The sequence below is a fragment of the Xyrauchen texanus genome, chromosome 31, assembly GCF_025860055.1.
Source record: "Xyrauchen texanus isolate HMW12.3.18 chromosome 31, RBS_HiC_50CHRs, whole genome shotgun sequence".
In the NCBI taxonomy this organism is placed as follows: domain Eukaryota; kingdom Metazoa; phylum Chordata; class Actinopteri; order Cypriniformes; family Catostomidae; genus Xyrauchen; species Xyrauchen texanus.
In genome coordinates, this window is record NC_068306.1 from 7,298,366 (window position 1) to 7,325,162 (window position 26,797).

Here is a 26,797-nt window from a genome sequence, read left to right on the forward strand (position 1 = left end):
ATAAAGCTGTCTGTGTGACGTGGACAAGGTATTTATTTTTTGAATTAATATAAAATATTTCTTTCTGCCCTAGCTTCTACAGTATACTACTTCAGTTACTCTGACCTAAACAATGAACAGTTCTTGAAATGGTCTTTAACTTTTATCGTGATATTTTCTAAGGAACTCCATACTGTTGAAATTTAAGAAATATTTTTATGAAAAATAACACACACACACATATATATATATATATATATATATATATATATATATATATATATATATATACACATACATATACATACGGGTTGTGCTTATCTTGGGATAAACTACATGTGTTTAAATTCAAAGATATCCAAACTTTGGGTTAGTATTTTGAAATGATCAGACACAAAACAAGAATCAACTTTCATACATCAAAATCAGATATTCACCTCTTGATTCTTCTGTGTCTGCCTGATACACCGGTAGAAAGAGAGAAAGCTTTACTATGTGTGTGCAGAGAGTAATCAATTAGCTCGCTAGTGATTGAATGATTGCTTGATTGGCAATGTCCATGAGTGTGTGCGTGTTCTGGCACACTATTTAAGACAGATACTGTGCTAACTGGGTTACGTGGCTTGCATCGAATCAGGAAAAAGTCCTGCACTAAGGCTGAAGTAGATATGTGGCTCTTTGTGGGGATGGTGACTGTTTGGAGGATTATAATGATATTTGAGTTTCTGCACTTTGTAGGTGAGGAGTTGTTTTAGAAACCCAGAGATCATAGTAGAATTTGGTAGTGGACCAATTGAGTGCAGAAACACTCTAAATCATGCCGTCTTTAACATTTTAAATGATCAGTCAGTCTTTAAATTAGTTCAGTTTGTTGAGTTGTGCTTTGACACGTTTCACTGTTTGTCTGTTTCAGTGGCTCAAACCAAAAAACCGTGTGGTGAACCAAGAAAATATCAGGACAAGCTGCTGGACAACCAAAGACCTCTCAAATCAGTAATCAGAAACTTGGACAAAGTTGTGTATAAATGTGCTCCTGGTTACACGCAAACGGGTGGCAGTTCAACATCGTTCTGTATTGATGGACAGTGGACACCCTTGAACATGCAATGTGAACGTAAGATCTGTCTAATACTTGTGCATTTAAAATGACTTCTTAGCTAGCAGGGAACATTCTAGTGAAATTAAATAACCTTGCCTCTAACTGGAAATTTGGTTTTTTAATATCTACCTCACCCATTTCAGAGAAATGCAGACATGTATAGTTATACTTTGAATATTGTTGAAAGGATGTCCCATTGTTTTTAACCCCAGCTCAAAGTTGGATGATGCATAACTATTCAACAATATTTGTGTGAACTGCTAATGGGTGATTGGGGGGCTGGCCCAGATTTAACACCGTTTACAGTGTTGGACATTTAATTGCAGTGTTGGGAGTTTAATTGAAGTCTAACGCATTCTTTCTGAATCACAAAATATTGAATTGTAATCATTGTCAATGTTTTCAGGTTCTCCACCTGCTGCTGACGTCTCAAAATCGAACCCGTCCTCAGTAAACTGTCCAGTCATTGACATCCCCAATGGTATGGTAGTGAACAATGTTAAGGGTTCTCCACGTAAGGCGGTGTTTAACACCGTAGTTCAGATCACCTGCATTCGTGGATTTAGGCTGGATGGAGTACAGGAACTTCGCTGTGGTGCAGATGGTTCCTGGACACCAAACGTTCCCACCTGTGTGCCAGGTAGGTGACCCTCAGGTAGTGTTGAGTGGTAATGGACTGCATAATGTAGTCAGATTACAAAATCAGTTTCTTGTAATTGGACCACTTTTTAAATGTCAATCTAATTACTTCATTAGTTATGTTGATGGCATCAATTTTTGCCTCTGTGGCTTATCCAAATGCTGTTCTTGTGCTCCTTTCAGTTAAATGTCCAGTCATTGACATCCCCAATGGTGTGGTAGTGAACCATGTTAAGGGTTCTCCACGTGAGGTTGTGTTTAACACCGTAGTTCAGATCACCTGCATTCGTGGATTCAAACTGAATGGAGCAAATCAACTCCACTGTGGAGCAGATGGTTCATGGATGCCAAATGTTCCTACCTGTGAGCGAGGTGTGTGAACTTCAGGAAGCATTACATTGTAATGGACAACTTAATCTGGAATACAAAATTGGACTGACATATCTAACTTCAGGATAATTGTCAAATTGCTTATTGTGCCCTTTAAATTAAGCATTGATTCCAAGTGATCCATGTTTATCTTTCACTCCATTTCCTCCAGTGAAATGTCCCATCACCGAGGTCCCAAATGGCATTGTAGGCAGCAATGTTAAGGGTTCTCCACATGAGGTTGTGTTTGGCACTGTTGTTCTGATCACCTGCATTCGTGGATTCAAACTGAATGGAGCAAATCAACTCCGCTGTGGAGCAGATGGTTTCTGGACACCAAACGTTCCCACCTGTGAGCCAGGTACAGTTGCATATTTTTAGCTGTTCTAGTTTTGAGGTGAACTGATTTTGCACCACCCCTCCAAGCAGTGAATGTGTGGGACTTTATTTTGATTAGGGATGTGAAATTAGTGGACAAAATGGTTCTGATGCTGCTAGTCTACACTATAATTACTAGTCTGTTAATATTCCTCTCCCCGTCATTTAACTGATCAACAGTTACACCTTTACACTTGGCTTTATATTTTTAAGAGGCTGTGCTTAATTTTGGTTGTATTAATGTTGCATATTTTAAACAGAATTAATAATAAAAATATAATTAATGGGATATCTGGCGCAAATATGGTTTAATTTCACCTCTGGCTGTGCGTGCTCTTTCACTTGTGGCGTGCACAGGGAGATTTCCTTTTGGTGGACAAGCAAACTTTGTTTTGAAATCCCATCGTGATGGTGCGGGAATCGGACTTCCATACGTTTGAACGTCCATAATTCCATATGGACGATTCACATTTTAGTCTTTAAATCGGTGTATGCTTGTACGTTATTCAAGTGCAGGATGGCAGCCTCGAATTCCAGTACTGTCTCTCACTGGGCCATGTTGACCAAGTTTACTCCAATGTATGCTGGTCATTTTCTAGGCTACTTTCTCCAATGTCCTGACTGTTTTAATGTTTATTAACTTATGTGGTGGTTTCCGCTTGGACAAGTTGGGTTGCTCTATTGGTCCTTTTACTACTCAAATGTTTTCAATAAATATGCCTGTTAAATATTGGCTAACTTGGATTCAGTGAATGCATATGTTCTGTATTTAATGAAAGATGAGCATGTTGCAGATAAATGGCCCTTTTCAGTGCAATTTGGCTATTTATTTGAATTGCTTAACTATTTATAAAACTTCTTGACTTCAAAATTTCAGTTTAAACCTCTGAATGTTCAGCACATCCTTAGTTTTTACATCTGTTCTAATGGATTATTTACAGTGACTTACACAATCTATTTCATGTGTGATATCAAACAATTTCTTTGTCCACATTCTGTTGTCTCCCACTCTTGTTCCTTAGTGAAATGTCCAGTCATTGACATTCCCAATGGTACAGCAGCCAAGAACAATGCTAGGGGTTCTCCACGTGAGGTTGTGTTTAACACCGTTGTTCAGATCACCTGCTCTCCTGGATTCAAACTGATTGGAGCACAGGAACTCCGCTGTGGAGCAGATGGTTCATGGACACCAGCCGTTCCCACCTGTGAGCCAAGTAGGTGGTCTTCAGGAAGCATTTGGTTGTAATGAGGGCTGAAAGGAGTTGTCGACAGTGTTAATTTTTGTTGTCACAGTTTTATCTCTTACCGTAATATGAGATCACCGTTCACTGATGCATGAGCAGCACTGCAGCTCTTGTCTGACTGCGGGAGAATTACATGGCTCACAGTCCAAATGCACTCTAAACCTTCCAAACTGCTTCCGGTGATTTCAGTTTGCAAAGTATGGGGGAATTATGATGCAAATTTACTAAATGAGTAAATACAGAAGCGCTCATTGTGGAGCAGCGACACTTGCGTGTTATGTGAGCATCTTTTTAAGGAAACCCCACGCAGTGTTGCGTCTTAATGCAGTTATATTTAATTCTAGCTTTTTATTAAAGTTAAAATAATATAGAAGCGGGTCATGTAACTGACTGGACTCCAACCTGACATTTTCTGTGCAGTCAGCACCTCTTCTAGGAATTGTGCGACTATCCTGATCTAAATATTTATTTTTATATTTATGCATTTGGCAGACGCTTTTATCCAAAGTGACTTACAGCGCACTTATTACAGGGACAATCCCCCCCCGGAGCAACCTGGAGTTAAGTGCCTTGCTCAAGGACACAATGGTGGTGGCCGTGGGGATCGAACCACCAACCTTCTGATTACCAGTTTTGTGCATTAGACCACTACACCACCACCACTCCATGGGGCGATTCAAACTGTATTTGGCTGAAGCACACTCTGGCATGGGGATTCTTGTCCCTCAAGCCTGCACTTGCTACAGCAATATCAGAACATGAGGGATTGTGACTTAATCATGTCCCTGCATTTTTATTTTATTTTTTTCCTTGAAGAAAATTGCCAATACTTGGCTTCTAATGAGAGGGTTTTTTTTTTTTTTTAAGTGAACAAAAAGAGGGAGGGAAGTTTTCACTGCATCATACACCAACAAAGTTTGTTTTGGCTTTTCCAATAAATGTATAAAACTTAAGCCGCTATATTGCAGAAGATAATTGTTTTCTGAGAGACCAAATACAAGTCGTCTTTTTAATAAAAAATAATTATGCATTCACCTGAGAAGCAGTATGTTGGACACTTATTCTCTAAAAGAGAGAATATCTTTTAGTACAATTGTTTTGCAGAAGTATAACAGTGAAAATATAAGTTTGCGTGGAACTTAATTCTAAAAGTTTAAATCTTGTTAGTTCAAGTAAATGTATCTTGTAAGGGTTTTAGAGTTTTAAATGGGGAAACCAGATTAATGCTGATAATTCAGCAAAAAAAAAACTAAATGATTTCCCTTAATTCAAAGAATGCAACTTTAAACCTTAAGTCAGGGCACAGACTGAATCAAGAGCTAATTAGTTGTCAATCATCAGTTGCAGCCCTAGTTGTAATGGACTAAATGTAATCTGGAATACCAGTTTTTATTTTTTTTTAATTAAATCCAAATTGTATGACTTTAATTCGTGCAGTCTTGTAACTTCATGGGATACAAAATACCTTGAGTAATGAGTTGCTTATTGTGCCTTTTTATTTTGTTTAAAGGTTTTTCCACATGTTTCTTATCTCCCTCTGGTTCCTTAGTGAAATGTCCAGTCATTGACCTTCCCAATGGTCAGGCATCCCCAAGTGAGGGTGTGTTTGACACTGTTGTTCAGATCACCTGCTCTCCTGGATTCAAATTGAATGGAGCACAGGAACTCCGCTGTGGAGCAGATGGCTTCCTGGTCACCAGCCGTTCCCACCTGTGAGCCAGGTACAGTAGGAGATTTTTAGTTGTGCTAGAGTTGGGGGGGAAAAAGGCCTGTTTTGGATCACACCCAAGCAGTGCATAAGTGGGACTTATTTTGATGTCTGTTCAAATGGGCCGTTTCATTTTGTACACATTCTGCTCTGGTTCCTTAGTGAAATGTCCAGTCATTGACCTTCCCAATGGTCAGGCATCCCCAAGTGAGGGTGTGTTTGACACCATTGTTCAGATCACCTGCTCTCCTGGATTCAAACTGATTGGAGTTCAGGAACTCCGCTGTGGAGCAGATGGTTCCTGGACACCAGCCGTTCCCACTTGTGAGCCAGGTAGGTGATCTTCAGGAAGCATTTGGTTATGAGGGTTGAAAGGATTTGTTGACACCATCGACAATTTTAATTAATTGTCCTAGTCTTTGATCTTTTGTAACGTAACATGAGATCAGAGTTCAATGATGTGTGGGCAGCACTGCAGCTCCTGTCTGACTGGGGGAGAATTTCATGGCTCACAGTCCAGATGCACTAAACTCTCCAAAGAGGTTGATTCAGTTTGCCAAGTATAGGGAAATTATAATGCAAAAATACAAAATGAGTAAATGCAGAAGCGCTGATTGAAACTTGCATGTCGAGTGTCTTTTGTAAGGACCCCCCCCAGTGTTGCATCTTAAATGCAGTTCTATTTAATTTTGTTATAGCTTAAGTTCAAATATGGAGGCATGTCATGTAAATGAGTGGACTCCAAACTGATATTTCTATGCAGTTAGCACCTGAGTTGTGCGACTATCCCGATCTAAGGGGGAAGAATAAAACTGCAGCCGGGTGGAGCGTTCTAGTCTCTGGCGTGGAGATTCTAGTCCCTCAAGTGTGTGTGTGTGCTTGATTCAGCTAGATTATAATGAGAGTGCTCATGAATTGAATCGTGTCACTGCATTTCTTATGAAGAAATTTAAAATATGCTGCTTTTTAATGAAGGTTTTTAAAGATGGATTGAAGCGAACCAAAAAGTTGAGGGGATCGTCATCGCCGAATTACACGCCAACAAAATACACTTGATTTGGCTTTTCCAATAAAAATATCAAACTCGTTGAACATTCTTTAGCAGCTATATAGGGAATTCTTATCCGAGAATGTTGAATATTTGGATTTTTTTTTTTTTTAATAAATAATTGCAGCATGTCAGATGCTTTTGACTCTTCTAAAGAATAGATCTGCTGTATTTTGCCTTTTAGTGCATTTGCAGAATTATAACCCATTTGTATACGTGTATTTTAAGATGCAGTCTCAAAGCAAGTTTAAAGATCTTCGGTTGCTTCAAATGCATCCTGTAAGGATTTGTATTTTAAATGGAAAACGAGGCAAATGCCAACAATAGGATTTGTCCGCCAATGCTTTCCTTTCACTAAATTAAAGGGGAAAACACTTTAAATTTTTACTTGATGTTCTCCGTTAGCATGTTTACAGACTTGGTCTGGGCATAAGCTAAATAATTGGTCAAAAGCTAATTAATCTTCAAATCATCAGATGCAGCCCGAGTTGTAATGGACTAAATGTAATCTGGAATACAAAATCAGATTGTTTATTAAAGTGCTCTGGACTATTGTAATTTGTGCAGTCTTCATGGGAGATGAAATGCATTTCGGAGTTCGTCTAGTTGCTTATTGTGCTTTTTTTTTTTTATTTTTTTTTATTTTTAAAAGCATTGATTGAAAAGTGATATTTCAATGTTCCGTATCTCTCTCTCTCTCTGGTTCCTCCAGTGAGATGTCCATTCATTGACATGCCAAATGGTCAGTCATCCCCAAGTGAGGGTGTGTTTGACACCATTGTTCAGATCACCTGCTCTCCTGGATTCAAACTGATTGGAGCACAGGAACTGCGCTGTGGAGCAGATGGTTCCTGGACACCAGCCATTCCCACCTGTGAACCAGGTAGGTTCTCAAAGTGTACTCTAGTACATGATTATGGTGTTGTCTTACAGTTGATTCAGTCCAGTGACCTCAGTCTTTTGAATATAAATGAAACGTTTGGGTGACGAGATTGCATTGTTATCTATTGTGTCTGTAGTGACCTGTCCAGTCATTGACATAATCAATGGTCAGGCATCCCCACAAGAGGTTGTGTTTGACACCGTTGTTCAGATCACCTGCTCTCCTGGATTCAAACTTATTGGAGTACAGGAACTCCGCTGTGGAGCAGATGGTTCCTGGACACCAGCCATTCCCAACTGTGAGCCAGGTAGGTGATCTTCAGGAAGCATTTGTTTGTAATGAGGGTGGAAAGGATTTGTCTACAACAATTTGTGGTGTCATTGAACTCTGATCTCATGTTGCGTTAAATGAGAAATGAACTATGACTCATGAGCAGCACTGTAGCTCCTGTCTGACTGTGGAGGGAGAATTACATGGCTCACAGTCCAGATCCACTAAACTTTCGAAACCGCTTCAGGTGATGTGGCCGGGTACGGCACTAGACCCATCTTGATGGTAGCTTGTGAAAGGAACCGTGGCATGCTCCTCTCTGTAGTGCTAGGGTCGTCTTTGGCAAGAGAGAACAACCCTTAAGCCCCCGTCAGGAGGGTTACAACTTTCTTGATTTATACCTTTTTGCACACTTCTAAATCTAGATGTGCTAATACCATCCTTCATCTCTCTGTAAGGATCCAGCGTGAAATAGATCCTCAGTACCCCAATGCTGTTCACAAGGAGCAATAAAAAAGGTGACCCTTGTCGGAGGAAGAGATCCTGGTGCCTGAGAGAGATGGTTTTCTGCGGCTGCCACTATTTCAACACTGTACTTTGGCTCATACTTCACCAAGATGGGAGGTTGGATTGGCTCACTCCAATCTATCAGCTAGTCAAGACATGTTCTGTGATAGCTCAACAACTGCTAACTTTCCAGAATCCCCAGTAAGCATTGGCTAAGGGTCAATGGGGAATAAGAACGATGAAACAAACTTAAAATGTGGCTTCAAACGCTTCCCAAAAGCTTTTTTCTTTTTACTTGGAAATTGACTATTTCAGAGTAAATGTTAACTCCTGCCAAATGGTGGACCAGGTTTATAATCCTTGAAGCAGCTTCACCAGATTTGCAAATCACTAAACTTTCTCCCTTTGCTATACACTGGTATCACAGGAATAGTGAAAGATATGATTTACGATCTGGGCAAATTCTAGTGGACTGGTGTGGAGGCAGATGCAGAGAATTTACTATTAGCCACAATTCTCGCTGGAGTTCAAATGGAGGCATCACCTCGTCCAACATTAAACTACCCAATCATTGTGATGTTTTAAGTGTGAAATATGGCCATTGGTCAAACAGTTGTAAAAATAGCATCTGTTGCAAGTGTGGTGGAGACCACAACCTGGAGAGCTGTCAAATCACAAATACTATGGTACAGGAGACCATTTGGCAGCATTAAAAGAATATTGCAACGGGATGGCCTGGAGTTCCAACTCCCTTCTCCATATATACTCATGGGAGTCTTTAATAGTCACAACACTCTATGGGTAAATGCCAATTGTGACAAGGGGAAGAGGATTGAATTTACAAGAGACGAGGCATGATTGTCTAGGAATTCTAAGCTTTTTCAAATGTTTCTTATCTCCCTCTCTGGTTCCTTCAGTGAGATGTTCAGACATCGAAATGCCAAATGGTCAGGCATCCCCAAGTGAGGGTGTGTTTGACACTGTTGTGCAGATCACCTGCTCTCCTGGATTCAAACTGATTGGAGCACAGGAACTCCGCTGTGGAGCAGATGGTTCCTGGACACCAGCCGTTCCCACCTGTGAGCCAGGTAGGTTCTCAGTGTACTCTAGTACATGATTATGGTGTGTCTTACAGTTGATGCAGTCCAGTGACCTCAGTCAATTTAAATGAAACGTTTGGGTGACAAGATTGCATTATCTATTGTGTCCGTAGTGACCTGTCCAGTCATTGACATAATCAATGGTCAGTCATCCCCAAGTGAGGGTGTGTTTGACACCGTTGTTCAGATCACCTGCTCTCCTGGATTCAAACTGATTGGAGCACAGGATCTCCGCTGTGGAGCAGATGGTTCTTGGACTCCAGCCGTTCCCACCTGTGAGCCAGGTACAGTAGGAGATTTTTAGTTGTGCTATAGCTGGGGTAAAAGGCCTGTTTTGGACCACACCCGAGCAGTGCATAAGTGGGACTTATTTTGAGGTCCGTTCAAATAGGCATTTCATTTTGTCCACATTCTGCTCTTGTTCCTTAGTGGCATGTCCAGTCATTGACATAATCAATGGTCAGTCATCCCCAAGTGAGGGTGTGTTTGACACCGTTGTTCAGATCACCTGCTCTCCTGGATTCAAACTGATTGGAGTACAGGAGCTCCGCTGTGGAGCAGATGGTTCCTGGACACCAGCCAGTCCCACCTGTGAGCCAAGTAGGTGATCTTCAGGAAGCATTTGGTTGTAATTAGGGCTGAAAGGACTAGCTGATGTTATCGACAAAATGTAAGTTTCCTTTGTAGTTTGATCATGTTCAATGCAGTAGCACTGCAGCTCCTGCCTAAGGAGAGGAAGAATTGCATGGTTCACAGTTGGATATAATACAAGACATTTATTTGCTTTGTGCTCTATTTATATTAATTGATGTGCTGCTGACGAGCCAGATCCCATGTTGGGTCTTCATGCGGCTTCTAAAATGGAAAAGGCAGCCATGTAGCAGTGCTTAATGCACATTGAACAGGTCTTGTTACTAATTAACCCACAGGCACATACTGCTGAAGTAAATCTGACCGGTTCCAAACTAATTGTTTCTCCAGTGACCTGTCCAGCCATTGATGTCACCAATGGTCAGGTATCCCCACAAGAGGTTGTGTTTGACTCCGTTGTTCATATTACCTGCTCCCCTGGATTCAACCTGATTGGAACACAGGAACTCCGCTGTGGAGCAGATGGTTCCTGGACACCAGCCATTCCCACCTGTGAGCCAGGTAGGTTATCTTCTGGAAGCATTTGTTTGTAATGAGGGCTGAAAGGATTTGTCTAAATTATCGATAACATCAACATACTTGTCATTTGAACTGATCTCTCCTGTTGTGATAAATGATAGTCAAACTATGACTTGTGAGCAGCACTGCAGCTCCTGCCTGAATGTAGAGGGAGAATTACATGGCTCACAGTCCAGATGCACTAAACTTTCGAAACCGCTTCAGGTGATGTGGCCAGGTATGGCACTAGACCCATCTTGATGGTAGCTTGTGAAAGGAACCGTGGCATGCACCCCTCCGTAGTGCTATGGTCGTCTTGGGCAAGAGAACATCCCTTGAGCCCCCGTCATGAGGGTTAAAACTTTATACCTTTTTTGCACATGCCTTCTCAATCTAGATGTGCGATTACATCCTTCATCTCTCTGTAAAGATCCAGAGTAAAATAGATCCTCGGTACCCCAATGCTGTTCGTAAGGAGCAATAAAAAGGGTGACCATTGTCGGTGGAGGAAGAGATCCTGGTGCCTGGGAGATATGGTTTGCTGTGGCTGCCACTATTTCTACACTACTTTTGCTCATACTTCACCTTGTCGGGAGGTTGGATTTGGCTCAATCCAATCTATCAGCTGGTCAAGACATGTTCTGTGATGGCTCAACAACTGCTAACTTTCCAGAATCCCCAGTAAGCGTTGGCTAAGGGTCAATCGTGTGGATCAAGCAGCTTACAATCTGTTCTACCAGCTTGAGGATATCATTCTTATAGCTCTGTGCATATTCTGATGGAATTTCATGGTGCTGTGCCTCCCTGCTTTTAGGGCTCCAAGGTGATGGGGAATAAGAGTGATAAAACTTAAAATGTGGATTCAAAAGTTTTTTTTTTTTTCTTTCTCTTTGAAATGGACTATTTCAGAGTAAATGTTTACTCCTGCCAAATAGTGAAGAGTGGACAAGGTTTATAATCCTTGAAGCAGCTTCACCAGATTTGCCAATCACTAAACTTTCTCCATTTGCTATACACAAGGGTATCACGGGAATGGCAAGAATAGTGAAAGATGTGACTTACACTCTGGGCAAATTCTAGTGGACTGGTGTAAACGGGCAAATGCAGAGAATTTAAGATGAGCCACAATTCTCGGAGTTCAAGTAGAGGCATCACCTTGTCCAACAATAAACTACAGCATAGGAGTGATCCGCACCAAAGAATTGGATTTAAGATTAAATTACCTGTGAGCTCAAACCCCCAAGGTGTAGTAAATGTGAAGGGAATAATGATCAAGAGAGGACAGCGTTATCAAATTGGTACGTACATCCTCCTTTTTAATTGGCCTCTTCCCCCAGAAAGAATTCAAATCTGATATGCAAGTGTCACAGAAGATTTATTCATGCCCATATGGCCATGGGTCAAACCGTTGCGAAAAAGCGTCTGTTGCAAGTGTGAAGACCACAACCTGGAGAGCTGTCAAAACACATACTATAATTTTACAGCAGCATCAAAAGAATATTGCAACTAGATGGCCTAGTATTCCAACTCCCTTCTCCATACAGGTGAAACTCGAAAAATTAGAATATCGTGCAAAAGTTCATTAATTTCAGTAATTCAACTTAAAGGTGAAACTAATATATTATATAGACTCATTACAAGCAAAGATATTTCAAGCCTTTATTTGATGTAAGCCATAATCATAGAAATTATGGCTTACAGCTTATGAGAACCCTAAATTCAGAATCTCAGAAAATTTGAATATTGTGAAAAGGTTCAGTATTGTAGGCTCAAAGTGTCACACTCTAATCAGCTAAACACCTGCAAAGGGTTCCTGAGCCTTTAAATGGTCTGTCTGGTTCAGTTGAATTCACAATCATGGGGAAGACTGCTGACCTGACAGTTGTGCAGAAAACCATCATTGACACCCTCCACAAGGAGGGAAAGCCTCAAAAGGTAATTGCAAAAGAAGTTGGATGTTCTCAAAGTGCTGTATCAAAGCACATTAATAGAAAGTTAAGTGGAAGGGAAAAGTGTGGAAGAAAAAGGTGCACAAGCAGCAGGGATGACCGTAGCCTGGAGAGGATTGTCAGGAAAAGGCCATTCAAATGTGTGGGAGCTTCACAAGGAGTGGACTGAGGCTTCAAATGTCGTATTCCTCTTGTCAAGCCGCTCCTGAACAAACAACGTCAGAAGCGTCTTACCTGGGCAAAAGGAAAAAAGAACTGGTCTGTTGCTCAGTGGTCCAAAGTCCTCTTTTCTGATGAGAGCAAATTTTGCATCTCATTTGGAAACCAAGGTCCCAGAGTCTGGAGGAAGGATGGAGAGGCACAATCCAAGATGCTTGAAGTCCAGTGTGAAGTTTCCACAGTCGGTGTTGGTTTGGGGAGCCATGTCATCGGCTGGTGTTGGTCCACTGTGCTTTATTAAGTCCAGAGTCAACGCAGCCGTCTACCGGGACATTTTAGAGCACTTCATGCTTCCTTCAGCAGACAAGCTTTATGGAGATGCTGACTTCATTTTCCAGCAGGACTTGGCACCTGCCCACACTGCCAAAAGTACCAAAACCTGGTTCAATGACCATGGTATTACTGTGCTTGATTGGCCAGCAAACTCACCTGACCTGAACCCCATAGAGAATCTATGGGGCATTGCCAAGAGAAAGATGGGAGACGTGAGACCAAACAATGCAGAAGAGATGAAGGCCGCTATTGAAGCATCTTTGTCTTCCATAACACCTCAGCAGTGCCACAGGCTGATAGCATCCATGCCACGACACACTGAGGCAGTAATTAATGCAAAAGGGGCCCAAACCAAGTACGGAGTACATATGCATGATTATACTTTTCAGAGGGCCGACATCTATTTTATATTTTTTTTTGATTTCATGTAATATTCTAATTTTCTGAGATTCTGAATTTGGGCTTTTCATAAGCTGTAAGCCATAATCACAAATATCAAATAAAGGCTTGAAATATCTTACTTTGCTTGTAATGAGTCTATATAATATATTAGTTTCACCTTTTTAAGTTGAATTACTGAAATTAATGAACTTTTGCACGATATTCAAATTTTTCGAGTTTCGCCTGTATATGCATCCACATGTTTCTTGTCTCTCTCTGGTTCCTCCAGTGACCTGTCCAGTCGTTGACATTCTAAATGGTCAGTCATCCCCAAGTGAGGGTGTGTTTGACACCGTTGTTCAGATCACCTGCTCTCCTGGATTCAAACTGAATGGAGCACAGGAACTCCGCTGTGGAGCAGATGGTTCCTGGACACCAGCCATTCCCACCTGTGAGCCAGGTAGGTTCTCGGTGTACTAAAGTACATAGTTATGGTGATATTGTGGCTTACAATTTACGCAGTCCAGTGACCTCAGACTTTTGAATACAAATGAAACGTTTGGGTGACAAGATTGCATGTTATCTATTGTGTCCTTAGTGACCTGTCCAGTCGTTGACATTCCAAATGGTCAGTCATCCCCAAGTGAGGGTGTGTTTGACACCGTTGTTCAGATCACCTGCTCTCCTGGATTCAAATTGAATGGAGCACAGGAACTCCGCTGTGGAGCAGATGGTTCCTGGACACCAGCCATTCCCACCTGTGAGCCAAGTAGGTTATCTTCAGGAAGCATTTGGTTGTAATGATGGCTGAAAGGACTAGTTGACGTTATCAACAAAATGTAAATTTCCGTTGTAGTTTGATCATGTTCAATGCAGCAGCACTGCAGCTCCTGCCTGAGGAGAGGAAGAATTACATGGCTCACCGTTAGATATAATACAAGACATTTATTTGCTTTGTGCTCCATTTATATAAATTGATGCTTTGCTGACGAGCCAGATCCCATGTTGGGTCTTCATGCAGCTTAAGTGAAAAGGCAGCCATGTAGCGGTGCATAATGCACATTGAACATGTCTTGTTCCTAATTAACCCACAGGCACATACTGCTGAAGTAAATCTGACCGTTTCCAAATGAATTTGGTTTATCCGTATGTTTCTCCAGTGACCTGTCCAGTCATTGATGTCACCAATGGTCAGGTATCCCCACAAGAGGTTGTGGTTGACTCCGTTGTTCAGATCACCTGCTCTCCTGGATTCAAACTGAATGGAGCACAGGAGCTCCACTGTGGAGCAGATGGTTCCTGGACACCAGCCGTTCCCACCTGTGAGCCTGTTACGTGGTCTACAGAGTTTAATGGTAATGGAAAATGTGATCATATTACAAAACAAGTTGTTTTTTTTTTTTAGATTGGTGATTAATTAATTGCATTTATTTGTGCTTTATATAAATTAATACACTGACAAGCCAGATCCCATGTTGGGTCTTCGTGCAGCTTAAGTGAAAAGGCAGCCATGTAGCGGTGCATAATGCACATTGAACATGTCTTGTTCCTAATTAACCCACAGGCATAAACTGCTGAAGTAAATCTGACCGTTTCCAAATGAATTTGGTTTATCCGTATGTTTCTCCAGTGAGCTGTCCAGTCATTGAGGTCACCAATGGTCAGGTATCCTCCCAGGGGTCTGTGTTTAACACCAGTGTTCAGATCACCTGTTCTCCTGGATTCCAACTTAATGGAGCACAGGAACTACTCTGTGGAATAGATGGTTCATGGACCCCGAATGTTCCCACCTGTGAGCCAAGTAGGTGACCCTTTTAAAGGGGGGAGGGGTGTATATCAATGCACTGCTTCTAAAACAATTTCTTTCCTTAGCGAAAATGTGCAGCCCTCTGAGTACGCTACAGAATGGGCAATATGTTCAAGAAGGACAATTGGTCGGTGACCAAGCCACTGCTGTGTGTAATGATGGGTATGTCAAGATCTTTTGGGTTTTAATTTTATGCTTTTGAATGGAAATCTGCACTTGGAATTGCTGTGCTTTTTGGGGGGATAAGGGTTGGTTGAGCTGAATTTGTTGAACCTGGAATCACTGGTTTACCAAATTGACATTCTAGGGGGGCCTGGGTAGCTCAAAATATTGATTTTTGACTACAACCCTGGAGTCTTAGGATTTAATCCAGGGTGTGCAGAGTGACTCAGCCAGGTCTTGGCCCAGTTGCTGGGGAGGGTAGAATCATAGGGGATAACGAGTACCTACTAAACACTGGGAATGTGCATTCCAAATTTAGGAAAAAGGGGATCGAGTAACATTCTAATTCTGTTCTAGAATTTCACTTTAAACTTGTTGGAATTTAGGAATGGTACACTAAAGAGAAACTGCAAGATTGTGTCATCTTAACAACATTAACATGTGAAATTGCAAATGCATTGAATCTCTTCAATTGTTTCCAATAAATTGGCCAGGTTGAGTTTTCAAATGAAACTATCAGGGCATAATCTACAATACTGAAGTGTACATTTGAAGCTGTATTCTCAGATTTAAACTAGGCCAAAAATCATTTGTTTCTTTTTCTACAGATATGTTTTGAGAGGACACGGTGTCCGTGTGTGTTTGGACAGTGGCTGGAGTGGGACAAACCCGACATGCGAGGGTAAGTTAATCCTTTTCAAACTGAATTCCCAAATATAACCGGGAAATATAATTTCTGATCATGTCACCGACATTTCTCGAAGGAACAAAGTGGAATATATAATTTGGTTTTAGTAACTTGCTAAGTACCTCAATCTGAGGTTTGAATATCTCGATCCAATGCTGCATACATTTAGCGCACAGTTCAAAGTTTTAGGTAAAAAGCAATGTGCTTCCCTACAAGGGTTTTGATTCTTGAAACTGTCACACAAAATTGTGTGGCAGGCCGGTTGTGATTCCACATGCCCGGCCCCTAATCGGGCTAATCAAGTCTCTGAGGGATTAAGGTCGAATGGAGACTAGTGGGACAGCTGTAGGACGTGTTCCTTTTGGTTTATATTGAACCATTTGTATTAAGCAGGTTCTTCACCTTTCCATTTAATCCCTTTACACATTTTAGTCGTGAAACAACCAGTCGGATCGTCATAATGACGACAAAGGGTCTTGATGCACTAGTAACGATGCACTTGCATGTCTGTCCAGCACTCCCTTATTCAAAGTTAAACTAATTTGCAAAAAGGAAAAACTTGTGTAAACTCTACTTTGCATAATGGAGTTCATATTAAAGCTTCCAGTTACCCCCTCCACATGCTGTTCTGATATCAGTCTCTGGTTTCTCAGTGAAGTGTCCAGTCATTGACATCAAGAATGGTATGGTAGTTACCAATGCTAAGGGATCCTCACGTGAGGCTGTGTTTAACACCATGGTTCAGATCACCTGCTATTCTGGATTCAAACGGAATGGAGCAAATCAACTCCGCTGTGGACCAGATGGTTCCTGGACACCAAGTGTTCCTACCTGTGAGCCAGGTAGGTTGTCTTCAGGTGTGCTCAAGTAGTGTTTTTAGTTGTGACAAACTAATGCTTTTTGTTTCTCTGTTTTTGTGTCAGTGACTTGTTCTACACCTGTGGTGGACAATGGAGTGATAAATGGGGAGAAGCCATCGTACAAACCCAAAGACACTGTGCTCATCATGTGCAGGAGGGGCTTTAATATGACTGGCTCACCACAAGTCACATGTGGGCTAGATGGCAAATGGAAAGCCTTGCCCAGTTGTCTCAATCAGTGGCGGAAACCTTAACATGTATGATCTGAATATTCATTGTGTTTTACCACTGTACATCAGTGTCAATAAATGACAAAGCTTGATTTTTGGCCTCATTCTTGATTAATACAATGTGCTGTTCTGGAGTTGGCATTGTGGTAGAGGTTGTTTACCCAAAATGAAATGAGAATTTATCCACCCTCTGGTTGCAAATCCATATTTTCCTTTGAAAACCAAATGGTACCAGGCTGTAAACAAACATTTTACACTTGTGTTTTGAAACTGGCTGCAAAAATAAAGGACGTTTTTGAGTTTGTCCAAAATGGCACTGCAAAGAATGGTATTTAAGAAGCCAATTCTATTGGAATCGACCATTCCAATCAGTCTCAGCAGTCAACAATGCTTCAGTTCCTGACAAGTGCTAACACTGCAGTTAACCACCATCAATGTCTGGAGCATGAAGCAAGGGAAGTTTAAACCATACAACAATCATGCAAAGTTAATGTGACCTGAGACCCAATTAACCCTCCCTAATAGGGAGGTACCAGTGTTTGATGGTGACCCTCTGAAATGTATTCATTCAAGCCTTTAAGCATAATCTAGAGTACAGTTGTAGGATTTTTCACATGGGCCACCAAGTAATGTAGTGTGCTATATTCAGGAGTGGGTTTGGTTATTGGCAATTATTAATTGATTCTAATCTATGTTCTAGTGATTAATTGACACTTTTCTATTGATTGACAATGTTGATTTAAAGGATTGAGAACAATCACCAAAGATAACCTTATCAAAGATGATCAATATAATAAGGATTAATATCGCCGGTGCACCACCCTGGAATCGGCAACTAAAAACAAGTCTCCATATTAGATTGTTCTCAGGAAATTCGAGGTCCGGAGAACATCAGTATTCAAAAGGAAACAATGAAGGCTTGAATCTGAGCACTGACATCCCCTGCCAGCCTTTGACACAGGTGTATGCAAACAAACCAATGCTTATCTTTGAAATATAACAGTTTATTTATTCATTAATCTAAATTCATAATTCAATGCAGTTAATAAACCTCTGACAACTACAAACTAAATGGTGACATGATTAGATGTGTTATGGGTATATTTTGGTTACCATGAGGAAGGTGTTAACTGGTTTTAGAACAGTGTACCTGTTAAAACCATATTTGGTTCAGTTTTCTCCATATAGATGCTGACAGAGGTTATGCTGAGGCAAGTGACTTTTGTCACTGGGTATAAGTTTCATGGAAAGGCCAATAATGCCTATTGAAAAGGCTTTCAGTAGGAAGAGCATTAAACCAGATGAAAGCACTGAATTGCATAGTTATGCCAGGGTATAAAACATTTAGTGATTGGACCACATACAAATGTGGTAAACACATTGACCGCATCACATTTAAGGTGCAAATGCTAATCCGTCCTGAATGTGTTCCAGCTGCAGTGAAGTGCCACCCCTTATCTGTCAATCGACCAGTGTTAAAACAAGAGTTCAAATTTTGGTGGTTACAAGTGGCTTTACAAGAAAATGTGAGTGTTTAACATTTTGAAAGTGGATACATAAGCCTGAGAACGTTTGCGGCTCATCTTCAGTGTGTCTGATCAACATGCAGCGACACTTATGAGAAGCACAAACATCTGCAGTTTTCAGGTAATCCAATATTAAACTTCAGTTACAAGTGGGAGAAACAGTACGCCTTTTTTGATTTCTTTGTCTTTTCTGACCTTGGTCTTTAATGTCTTGCAGTAACACTGACATAGTGACTGTATGCCGTCATGGAACAGGGTGGCAGAGGACAAATCTCAGTTGCCTCTGCGTCGGAGACCGGCGACCCATGCACCTTATCACATGGCTTGATCGCATTACCACAGAGACATAGCATGTGTGGAGGCTTCACTCCATCCACCGCGGCATCCACTCGTTGAGGGGGCACTGGCCCTGGGCATGGTGTGGAGTACTGGCTACGAAAACACAACTGTGTCAGACGAGCCCCATTTAGGGGCGAGATATGTAGCTTCCACAGCTCCAACCAAGGATGCAATCAATCCACCGCTGGGGCCCTGTTTTATTTGCCCAACAGTTGGTGTAGCAAACGAATGTGAGGGAATGCATATTTGCATTTCGCTGGCCAATTTTGAGCTAGGGCAGCCCAGCTGAGTTTAAATCGTAAGTACCAAAGGAGACAATGTATGGTCTCCAGAAAGGCAAACAGGCTCTTAGCTTCCCCGAATGCCTCCCAAATCCTCAGGACAGTCTAAGAGTTAAGTCTCCATTCCTCTCGGCTGATCCCCTGACACGAGAGTAAGTCTTCACCACAGTTCAGGAGACTGGGGACGCTTTTCACATCAGAGAAGCTGGTTTGCCAGGTTCAACATTGGGCGCGACTGCACCCCCCTCTGGCAGTTTATGGACACCACAACCATAGTGTTGTCTGTCCAGATCAGTACGTGAAAGCCCTGCACATCTGACCAAAACAAAAATGTCCAAAACAGAGCATCAATACAAGACATAAGTGGCCATTTCGTCCCAACCCTAAAGCCCACTGAGAGTGTTTTCAAGGCCTGAATTAAGTGCAGTTCACTTAACAGCCACAAGTGTCAATAATAACAAGGGTTTCTGAAACTTACTGCACCTTCAATTATTGTATTTGTAGTGAAACCCAAACAAATGATCATGGCTTTACTATAGTAACCATATTTGTAGTGAAACCACAATAATAATACATACTGCTCTGACATCTCACTCTATGGTTTCTTAGTAAAATTTCCAGTCTTTGACATCACCAAAGGTGAGGTTTCTCCCCGTGAGACCGTGTTTAACACTCGGTATACACTTGGTATTTCACCAAATCTGTATTTTCAAATCAAGTATTTTATCAGCAAAAAGATTTATTTTGCTGATAAAATACATTTTAATTAAATCCACAATAAAATGTTAATATTTGTAACTTTCTACATGAGAGAGGCGATGAAATTGTATCGTAGTTTAAAACTCACAATTATTTCCTCTTCGGAAAGATTGGGAATATTGCTCCTATTGTAATCAATGAAGCTGTTTAATAAAGCTGTCTGTGTAACATGTGGACAAGGTATTTATTTTTTGAATTAATATAAAATATTTCTTTCTGCCCTAGCTTCTACAGTATACTACTTAGCTACTTTGACTTCATTAAAACAATGAACAGTTCTTGAAATGGTCTTTAACTTTTATTGTGATATTTTCTAAGGAAATGTAAGAAATATTTTGAAGAAAAATAACTATAATTATATATATATACATACATGCATATAAATAAGTTATCCTCTTCCTAATTCTTTCCCATACAGAATTCTGATATATGGCCATATATACATTATGATGATACATTTATTTAAGCATATGTTCATACACAATTTCCACTAGTAGGCTATGGGAAAATATGTTATATGTGTGAAGATGGACATTTTTGTTTATGTATGTTGCTTATATTGCCATTGATTTTTCTGTACGGGTTGTGCTTATCTCGGGATAAACTACATGTGTTTAAATTCAAAGATATCCAAACTTTGGGTTAGTATTTTGAAATGATCAGACACAAAACAAGAATCAACTTTCATACATCAAAATCAGATATTCACCTCTTGATTCTTCTGTGTCTGCCTGATACACCGGTAGAAAGAGAGAAAGCTTTACTATGTGTGTGCAGAGAGTAATCAATTAGCTCGCTAGTGATTGAATGATTGCTTGATTGGCAATGTCCATGAGTGTGTGCGTGTTCTGGCACACTATTTAAGACAGATACTGTGCTAACTGGGTTACGTGGCTTGCATTGAATCAGAAAACGTCCTGCACTAAGTCTGAAGTAGATATGTGGCTCTTTGTGGGGATGGTGAATGTTTGGAGGATTATAATGATATTTGAGTTTCTGCACTTTGTAGGTGAGGAATTCTTTTAAAAACCCAGAGATCATAGTAGAATTTGGTAGCAGAAAATTGATTGCAGAAACACTAAATCATGCCGTCTTTAACATTAAATGATCGTTCAGTCTTTAAATTAGTTCAGTTTGTTGAGTTGTGCTTTGACACGTTTCACTGTTTGTCTGTTTCAGTGGCTCAAACAAAAATACCATGTGGTGAACCAAGAAAATATCAGGACAAGCTGCTGGACAACCAAAGACCTCTCAAATCAGTAATCAGAAACTTGGACAAAGTTGTGTATAAATGTGCTCCTGGTTACGCGCAAATGGGTGGCAGTTCAACATCGTTCTGTATTGATGGACAGTGGACGCCCTTGAACATGCAATGTGAACGTAAGATCTGCAATACTTCTAGATTTGAAATAACTTTGGTAGCTAGCAGAAAAAAAGGACCATAATAGCCTTGCCTCTCATTGGGGAAAAACACCCTTGCCCATTTCAGAGCAAATAAAATGCTCAAATGCTAATCTCATTAAAGCCCTGGTCTTTAACTCTCAGCTCCAAGTGTGATTTTTAATCTTTCTGCCAATATTTGATATTTGCAATTTCAGTCAATCAGATGTGCACTTTCTGATCCCAAATGATTTGTTTATCCACATGCTGCTGCTGACATCTCAGTCTCTGGTTCGCCAGTTAAATGTCCAGCAATTGACATCCCCAATGGTATGGTAGTCAACACTGCTAACACTTCTCCACAAGATCTTGTGTCGAACACGATCGTTCAGATCACCTGTTCTCCTGGATTCAAACTGAATGGTGCAGATCTTCTCCGCTGTGGAGAAGATGGTTCATGGACACCAAATATTCCCACCTGTGAGCCAGGTATGTGGTCCTAAAGAAGTGTTTGGTGGTAATGGAATTCATGTAGAATTGGTTTCATGTTGACCAATTCAAAATCCAATTGGGCTTAATTGGTACCATGGTGCAGCTTTTCAAATTTGTCATCTCTGACTTTGATCCTGAATTTTAAGTTAGATTATGCACTCGCATGAGTGACGTTTGCAGGGCACAACCAATCGTGTGCGAACGCTTGTCACTTCTCTCCAGAGACTTGGCATGATTTACCTCTCTGCTGAAAGCTGATTATGAAGAGAATTAATTCTGCACAAGTGTTTTAAAAAATGTATGCATTTACACTTGGTCATTCATTAAGACCTAAAACATGATTTACAGATTCCTTGTAGTGCGTAAAATTGACGCATTTAAAGACATTTACACAAGAAACGGCAGCTACTATGAGAGCTCTAGGACTGCTGCAAACACATTCTTAATGTGATTTTCAAAAGATTGATTTAATGTATAAAAACCGTTTGTATCTATAAGTGAATTCATATAGGCCCACAACAAGAACATAGTTTTCTTTAATAAAAAGCTCAATTTTATATTTTAGTGAATTAAAATATCATTCAAAACCATTACAAATAAATATAGACTGTTGATTTGCAAAACTAAAACGAGAAGATGAATGTTCTCCCGAGTTGATTTTCCTTTTTCAAAATCAACCAGTTTGTAGATCAGTGTTTTTAGACTATGGGATAAACTACTTTGCAAATGTATCTTGTCATTTTAATAGGTTTCCTATTATCCCATGTCAAAAAGGCTTTGAGGACTAGAATTCCCAAATTGTATTATAAAGCTGCTCCAGTTCAAGCCATTGATTTGCATGAACTAATCTAAAGTGAACTGGCAGATGTAAATTTATCAAATGGGGAACTTATTCCTATGTCCCCTTACCCAAACAAAGCAACTAATTTTAAGTTCATCGAAGATATTTGTATTAATGGTACTTTTAGAATTACTTCTAGAAATTGCTAAAGATCCTGATTTTGTGCCAAATAGTTTAGATCAAACTCTGCATCTACACAAAGATCTGTGTCCTCCCTTTCAACTGCTTTAATTCTCAGCTAAATTAACTAGCCCTCACCCTCCAATCCAACATGTCCCAAACATCCTCCATGGGTTTGCGATCAGGGCTCTTCACAGGCCGTGGCAGTACACTGACGTTCCTGACTTGCAGGAAATCGTGCACCGAACAATTGGTATGGCTTGTGGCATTGTCATGCTGGAAGGTCACGGATGAGCCTGCAAGTAGGGTGCCACATGAGGGAGGAGGATGTCTTCCCTCTTGGTTGGGGATGGTTGGTTTTCAAGCTGGGGCGAGATTATGGTGTGACTTGTGCTTGGCTTTCACCTACTAAAAATTTTATCTTGTTGCATTTCATGGGAGACTAAGATTACCTCTGGGTAATTTTGTGAATTTGCTTGTGCCCTTTAAATTGAAAAGAGCTGATTCCACATGTTTCTTATCTTTCTCTCGGTTTCCTGTAGTCACATGTCCAGTCATTGACATGCCAAATGGTCAGGTGTCCTCAAGTGAGGTTGTGTTTGACACTGTTGTTCAGATCACCTGCTCTCCAGGATTCAAACTGAATGGTGAAAATCATCTCTGCTGTGGAGCAGATGGTTTCTGGACACCAAATGTTCCCACCTGTGAGCCAGGTATGTGATCTTTAGGTGTACTAGGACACATGTTGGGGGGAGGACTATGGTGTGATTTGAGATTTAGGACTTTGATGCAGTCTAGTCTTTTGAATCTGAATGGCTCTTTGACCAGACTTTCCTCTTTTAGTGAAATGACAGGACATTAATGGTCAGGCATCCCCACGTGAGGGTGTGTTTGACACTGCCGTTCAGATCACCTGCTCGCCTGGATTTAAACTGGGTTACACAAGGAGAAACTGTACTCTTTAAATTAGCTAAATATATTTACCCACATTGAACTGTTAATTTCCATTTGATTACACTGAAGTTACTGCTTTCAGTGAGACCTTGGAAATGGCACTAACCTTTAGTAAATCTGATGTATTTGAAACTAGTATCCACATGCCTCTCTCCTGACTTTTCCAGTGACGTGTCCAGTCATTGACGTCCTCAATGGTCGGGTATCCCCACAACAGGTTGTGTTTGACACTGTTCAGATCACCTGCTCTCCTGGATTCAAACTGAATGGTGCAGATCAACTCCGCTGTGAAGCTGATGGTTCCTGGACACCCAATGTTCCCACCTGTGAGCCAGGTAGGAGATCCTCTGATGCCCATATCACAAATCCTGTTTAGTGACTACCCAGGTGATGTGCTGCTACATCCCACTTTTGATCAACTTTCATGGAACAAGTCAAACCAAAGATTTGTCTTTTATGGAGTATTACAATTTGGTCACCATGCGTGTTCGTGATCTGATGGCAATCTGAGCCGCAAGTGTAAATGCCCTCCTACGATTTTAATTTACAGGTGGTTTGAAAGCGTAAATGCATCTGGCTGTACAAGCTATGTTACCTTTTACTCCCCAAACAGCATGACGACATCAGCACAGGGAAACCGATAGATATAACGGCTGTTACAAGTTTGTATGGAACCTGAATTGTATAGCATGACAAATTTAGAAATTGCTGCACATAGGAGTGATTTATTTGATGCAAATCACTGACAAGGAGTGCACTATGTATCTTCCCAAGGTGGAAATACCCCCTTAATATATTTATACTTCAACATTAGTCCAGAAATTGAGACTTGAAGGCTGCTTTTTGTTTGGTTTTTTTTAAATCCCCTTGTGCACTCCATAAGATTTAAAGGAATTGTTCATCCAAAAATGATTTCCTTCACCCTCCTATCCCAGATATGACTTTGTGGGTGACAAATCTTTCACAATACAATTTAATGTCTAATTTTTTTTTCTGAAATCAATTAAATTGGTTAACCATATTGTAATGCCTATATGTGGAAAAATCCAGTCCGTGAAATGGAATTCTACTAGTTCACATTTAGAACTTGTCGGTTTAATAACCTTTCAGTCAACCTTACCATATCAGACAAATATGGTGTAATATTCACCCTATTTTAAACCACTCAAGATTTTGTAACTGCACCATGAAAATGACGTTTTGAAGAGATGCATAAAAATATTTATAAATGCTACTTGCAAGAGGGATTATGAAAACTGAAATGTTCAGCATTAAGCTTCAGTTTGAGGCAGTAAAATATTGCATTTACCACAAGCATATATATATATCTATCTCTCTCTCTCAAGCTTGTGTATTCATCCTCTTGAATTATTGCTGATCAATAGTACAGATGTGCGGTATAGTCAAGTGACCCTTGAGATGTTAAATATTCAGGTGACGGTCAGATCATGGTGGACTGCTGCATCCTTGGCTATAGAGCGCTTGCAGTTGTCCCGCAAATAATGGGAATGAATTGGCAACGAGATTGCTGTAAATGCACCCACAGTGTCTGATCTGCAGAAAGATTTCTTTAGTGAATCTGCCATTTACACCAGCGCAAGCCGATTTTACCAGCCTCGACTCGTTCCCCATATGATGGGCGTGGGTGGGAAATGGATTTTTTTTTTTTGTTTTGGGTGATTCGTCATGCATGATGCTCCTTACTAGGCAGGGAGATGTATTTCTAGCAAAAACCACTATCTTTCTCCAACACTTGCTATAATGTCTGCAGGTATCCATTTTAAAACGCATCATATTACTTGTGCTCTCGCATCTTGAAGCGTCAATCTTTGCACCCTATCGCTTGCATTGTGTGGACCTCGAGAGCTGGAATTTTGTTCTGCATAAGTCAAACACACCTTGGGAAAGCATGAGGGGAGGGGAGGGGGTTCTCATTTGGTCATTAAGTTTTCAGATGTTTGCTCAACTTTTTGCAACAAAGCAGTATAAATTTGCCCAGATTCATGCTGACTTTGTTGTTTTATCCATTACTGACTGACACTAATCCCATGCAGCGCTTGACCTTTCAAACAATTGTTGTATACTCTGGTTCCTCAGTGAAATGTCCGGTCATTGACCTCCCCTATGGCCAGGCAATCCCATCAGCTGTTGCGTTTGACACCAGTGTTCAGATCAACTGCGCTCCTGGATTCAGGCTGAATGGCACAAATCAACTTCGCTGTGGAGCAGATGGTTCCTGGACCCCAAGTGTTCCCACCTGTGAGCAAGGTACAGTAGGACATTCATTAGTGTGTTGGCAGCATGTACATTTTAATGCCAAAGAATTTGTTCATCCACATGCTGCTCTATATCTCTGGTTCCTCAGTCAAGTGTCCAGTCATTGACATCCCCAATGGTATGGTAGTGAACCATGGTAAGGTTTCAACACAGCCTCACGTGGAGAACACTGTTGTTCATATCACATGCTTTCGTGGATTCAGGCTGAAAGGAGCAATTCATCTCCGCTGTGGAGCAGATGCTTCCTGGACACCAAATGTTCCCACCTGTGAGCCAGGTAGGTGGTCTTCATGTGTGCTAAAGTAGTGTTTTTAGTAGTGACTAAAACCTAATGATTTGTTTCTCTGGTTGTTAGAGATGGGCCCTCGTACCAACCCGAAGACACTGTGATCATCATGTGCAGCAGTGGCTTTAATATGATTGGCTCACCACAAGTCACACGTGGCAAGCCTTAACCCGTTGTCTCTGTGGCAAACCTTAACATGTATGGTCAGACTATTCATTGCCTCAATAAATGATCAATCTTTATCCTTTTTTGGCCTCCTTGACTAATGTAAAGTGTTCTGGATTTGGCATAGTGGTAGAGATTGCTTACCCAAAAATTTATTCACCCTCAGGTTGTTCCAGATCTTTGTCCTGTGAAACCCAAAGGTGTTCAGCATAATTTCTAGCCATTTACACACATTGGAAACCATACCAGGATGTAATGCAAACGTTTTAGCACCATTAGTTTTAAAATTGGTTTAAAGGACATTGGAGTCCGCAAAGAATTGACGCAAATTCCATTGGAAGCCGACCTTTCCCAACAGTCTCAGCAGCCAACAATGGTCCAATCCATGAGTGAATGGATTAATCTGCTTGTGTCCTAACTTAAGAGATTGTATTT

The 26,797-nt window shown here is 40.8% G+C and overlaps 1 protein-coding gene across 1 annotated transcript; it reads left to right on the plus strand.

Moving 5' to 3' along the window:
• The first annotated feature begins 1,842 nt into the window (after window positions 1–1,842).
• LOC127624508 (complement receptor type 2-like) lies at window positions 1,843–26,340 on the plus strand. The gene is made up of 24 exons (XM_052099290.1): window positions 1,843–2,089; window positions 2,259–2,447; window positions 3,487–3,678; window positions 5,579–5,749; window positions 7,484–7,654; window positions 9,042–9,212; window positions 9,338–9,508; window positions 9,654–9,824; window positions 10,206–10,376; window positions 13,485–13,655; window positions 13,794–13,964; window positions 14,356–14,550; window positions 14,826–14,996; window positions 15,068–15,164; window positions 15,773–15,846; window positions 16,506–16,694; window positions 16,776–16,937; window positions 21,027–21,265; window positions 21,620–21,716; window positions 23,223–23,393; window positions 23,802–23,969; window positions 25,732–25,902; window positions 26,000–26,188; window positions 26,267–26,340. Exons 1-24 carry the CDS (start codon window positions 1,843–1,845, stop codon window positions 26,299–26,301), a joined length of 3,954 nt encoding a protein of 1,317 aa, XP_051955250.1. The 3' UTR covers window positions 26,302–26,340.
• Window positions 26,341–26,797: the final 457 nt, after the last annotated feature.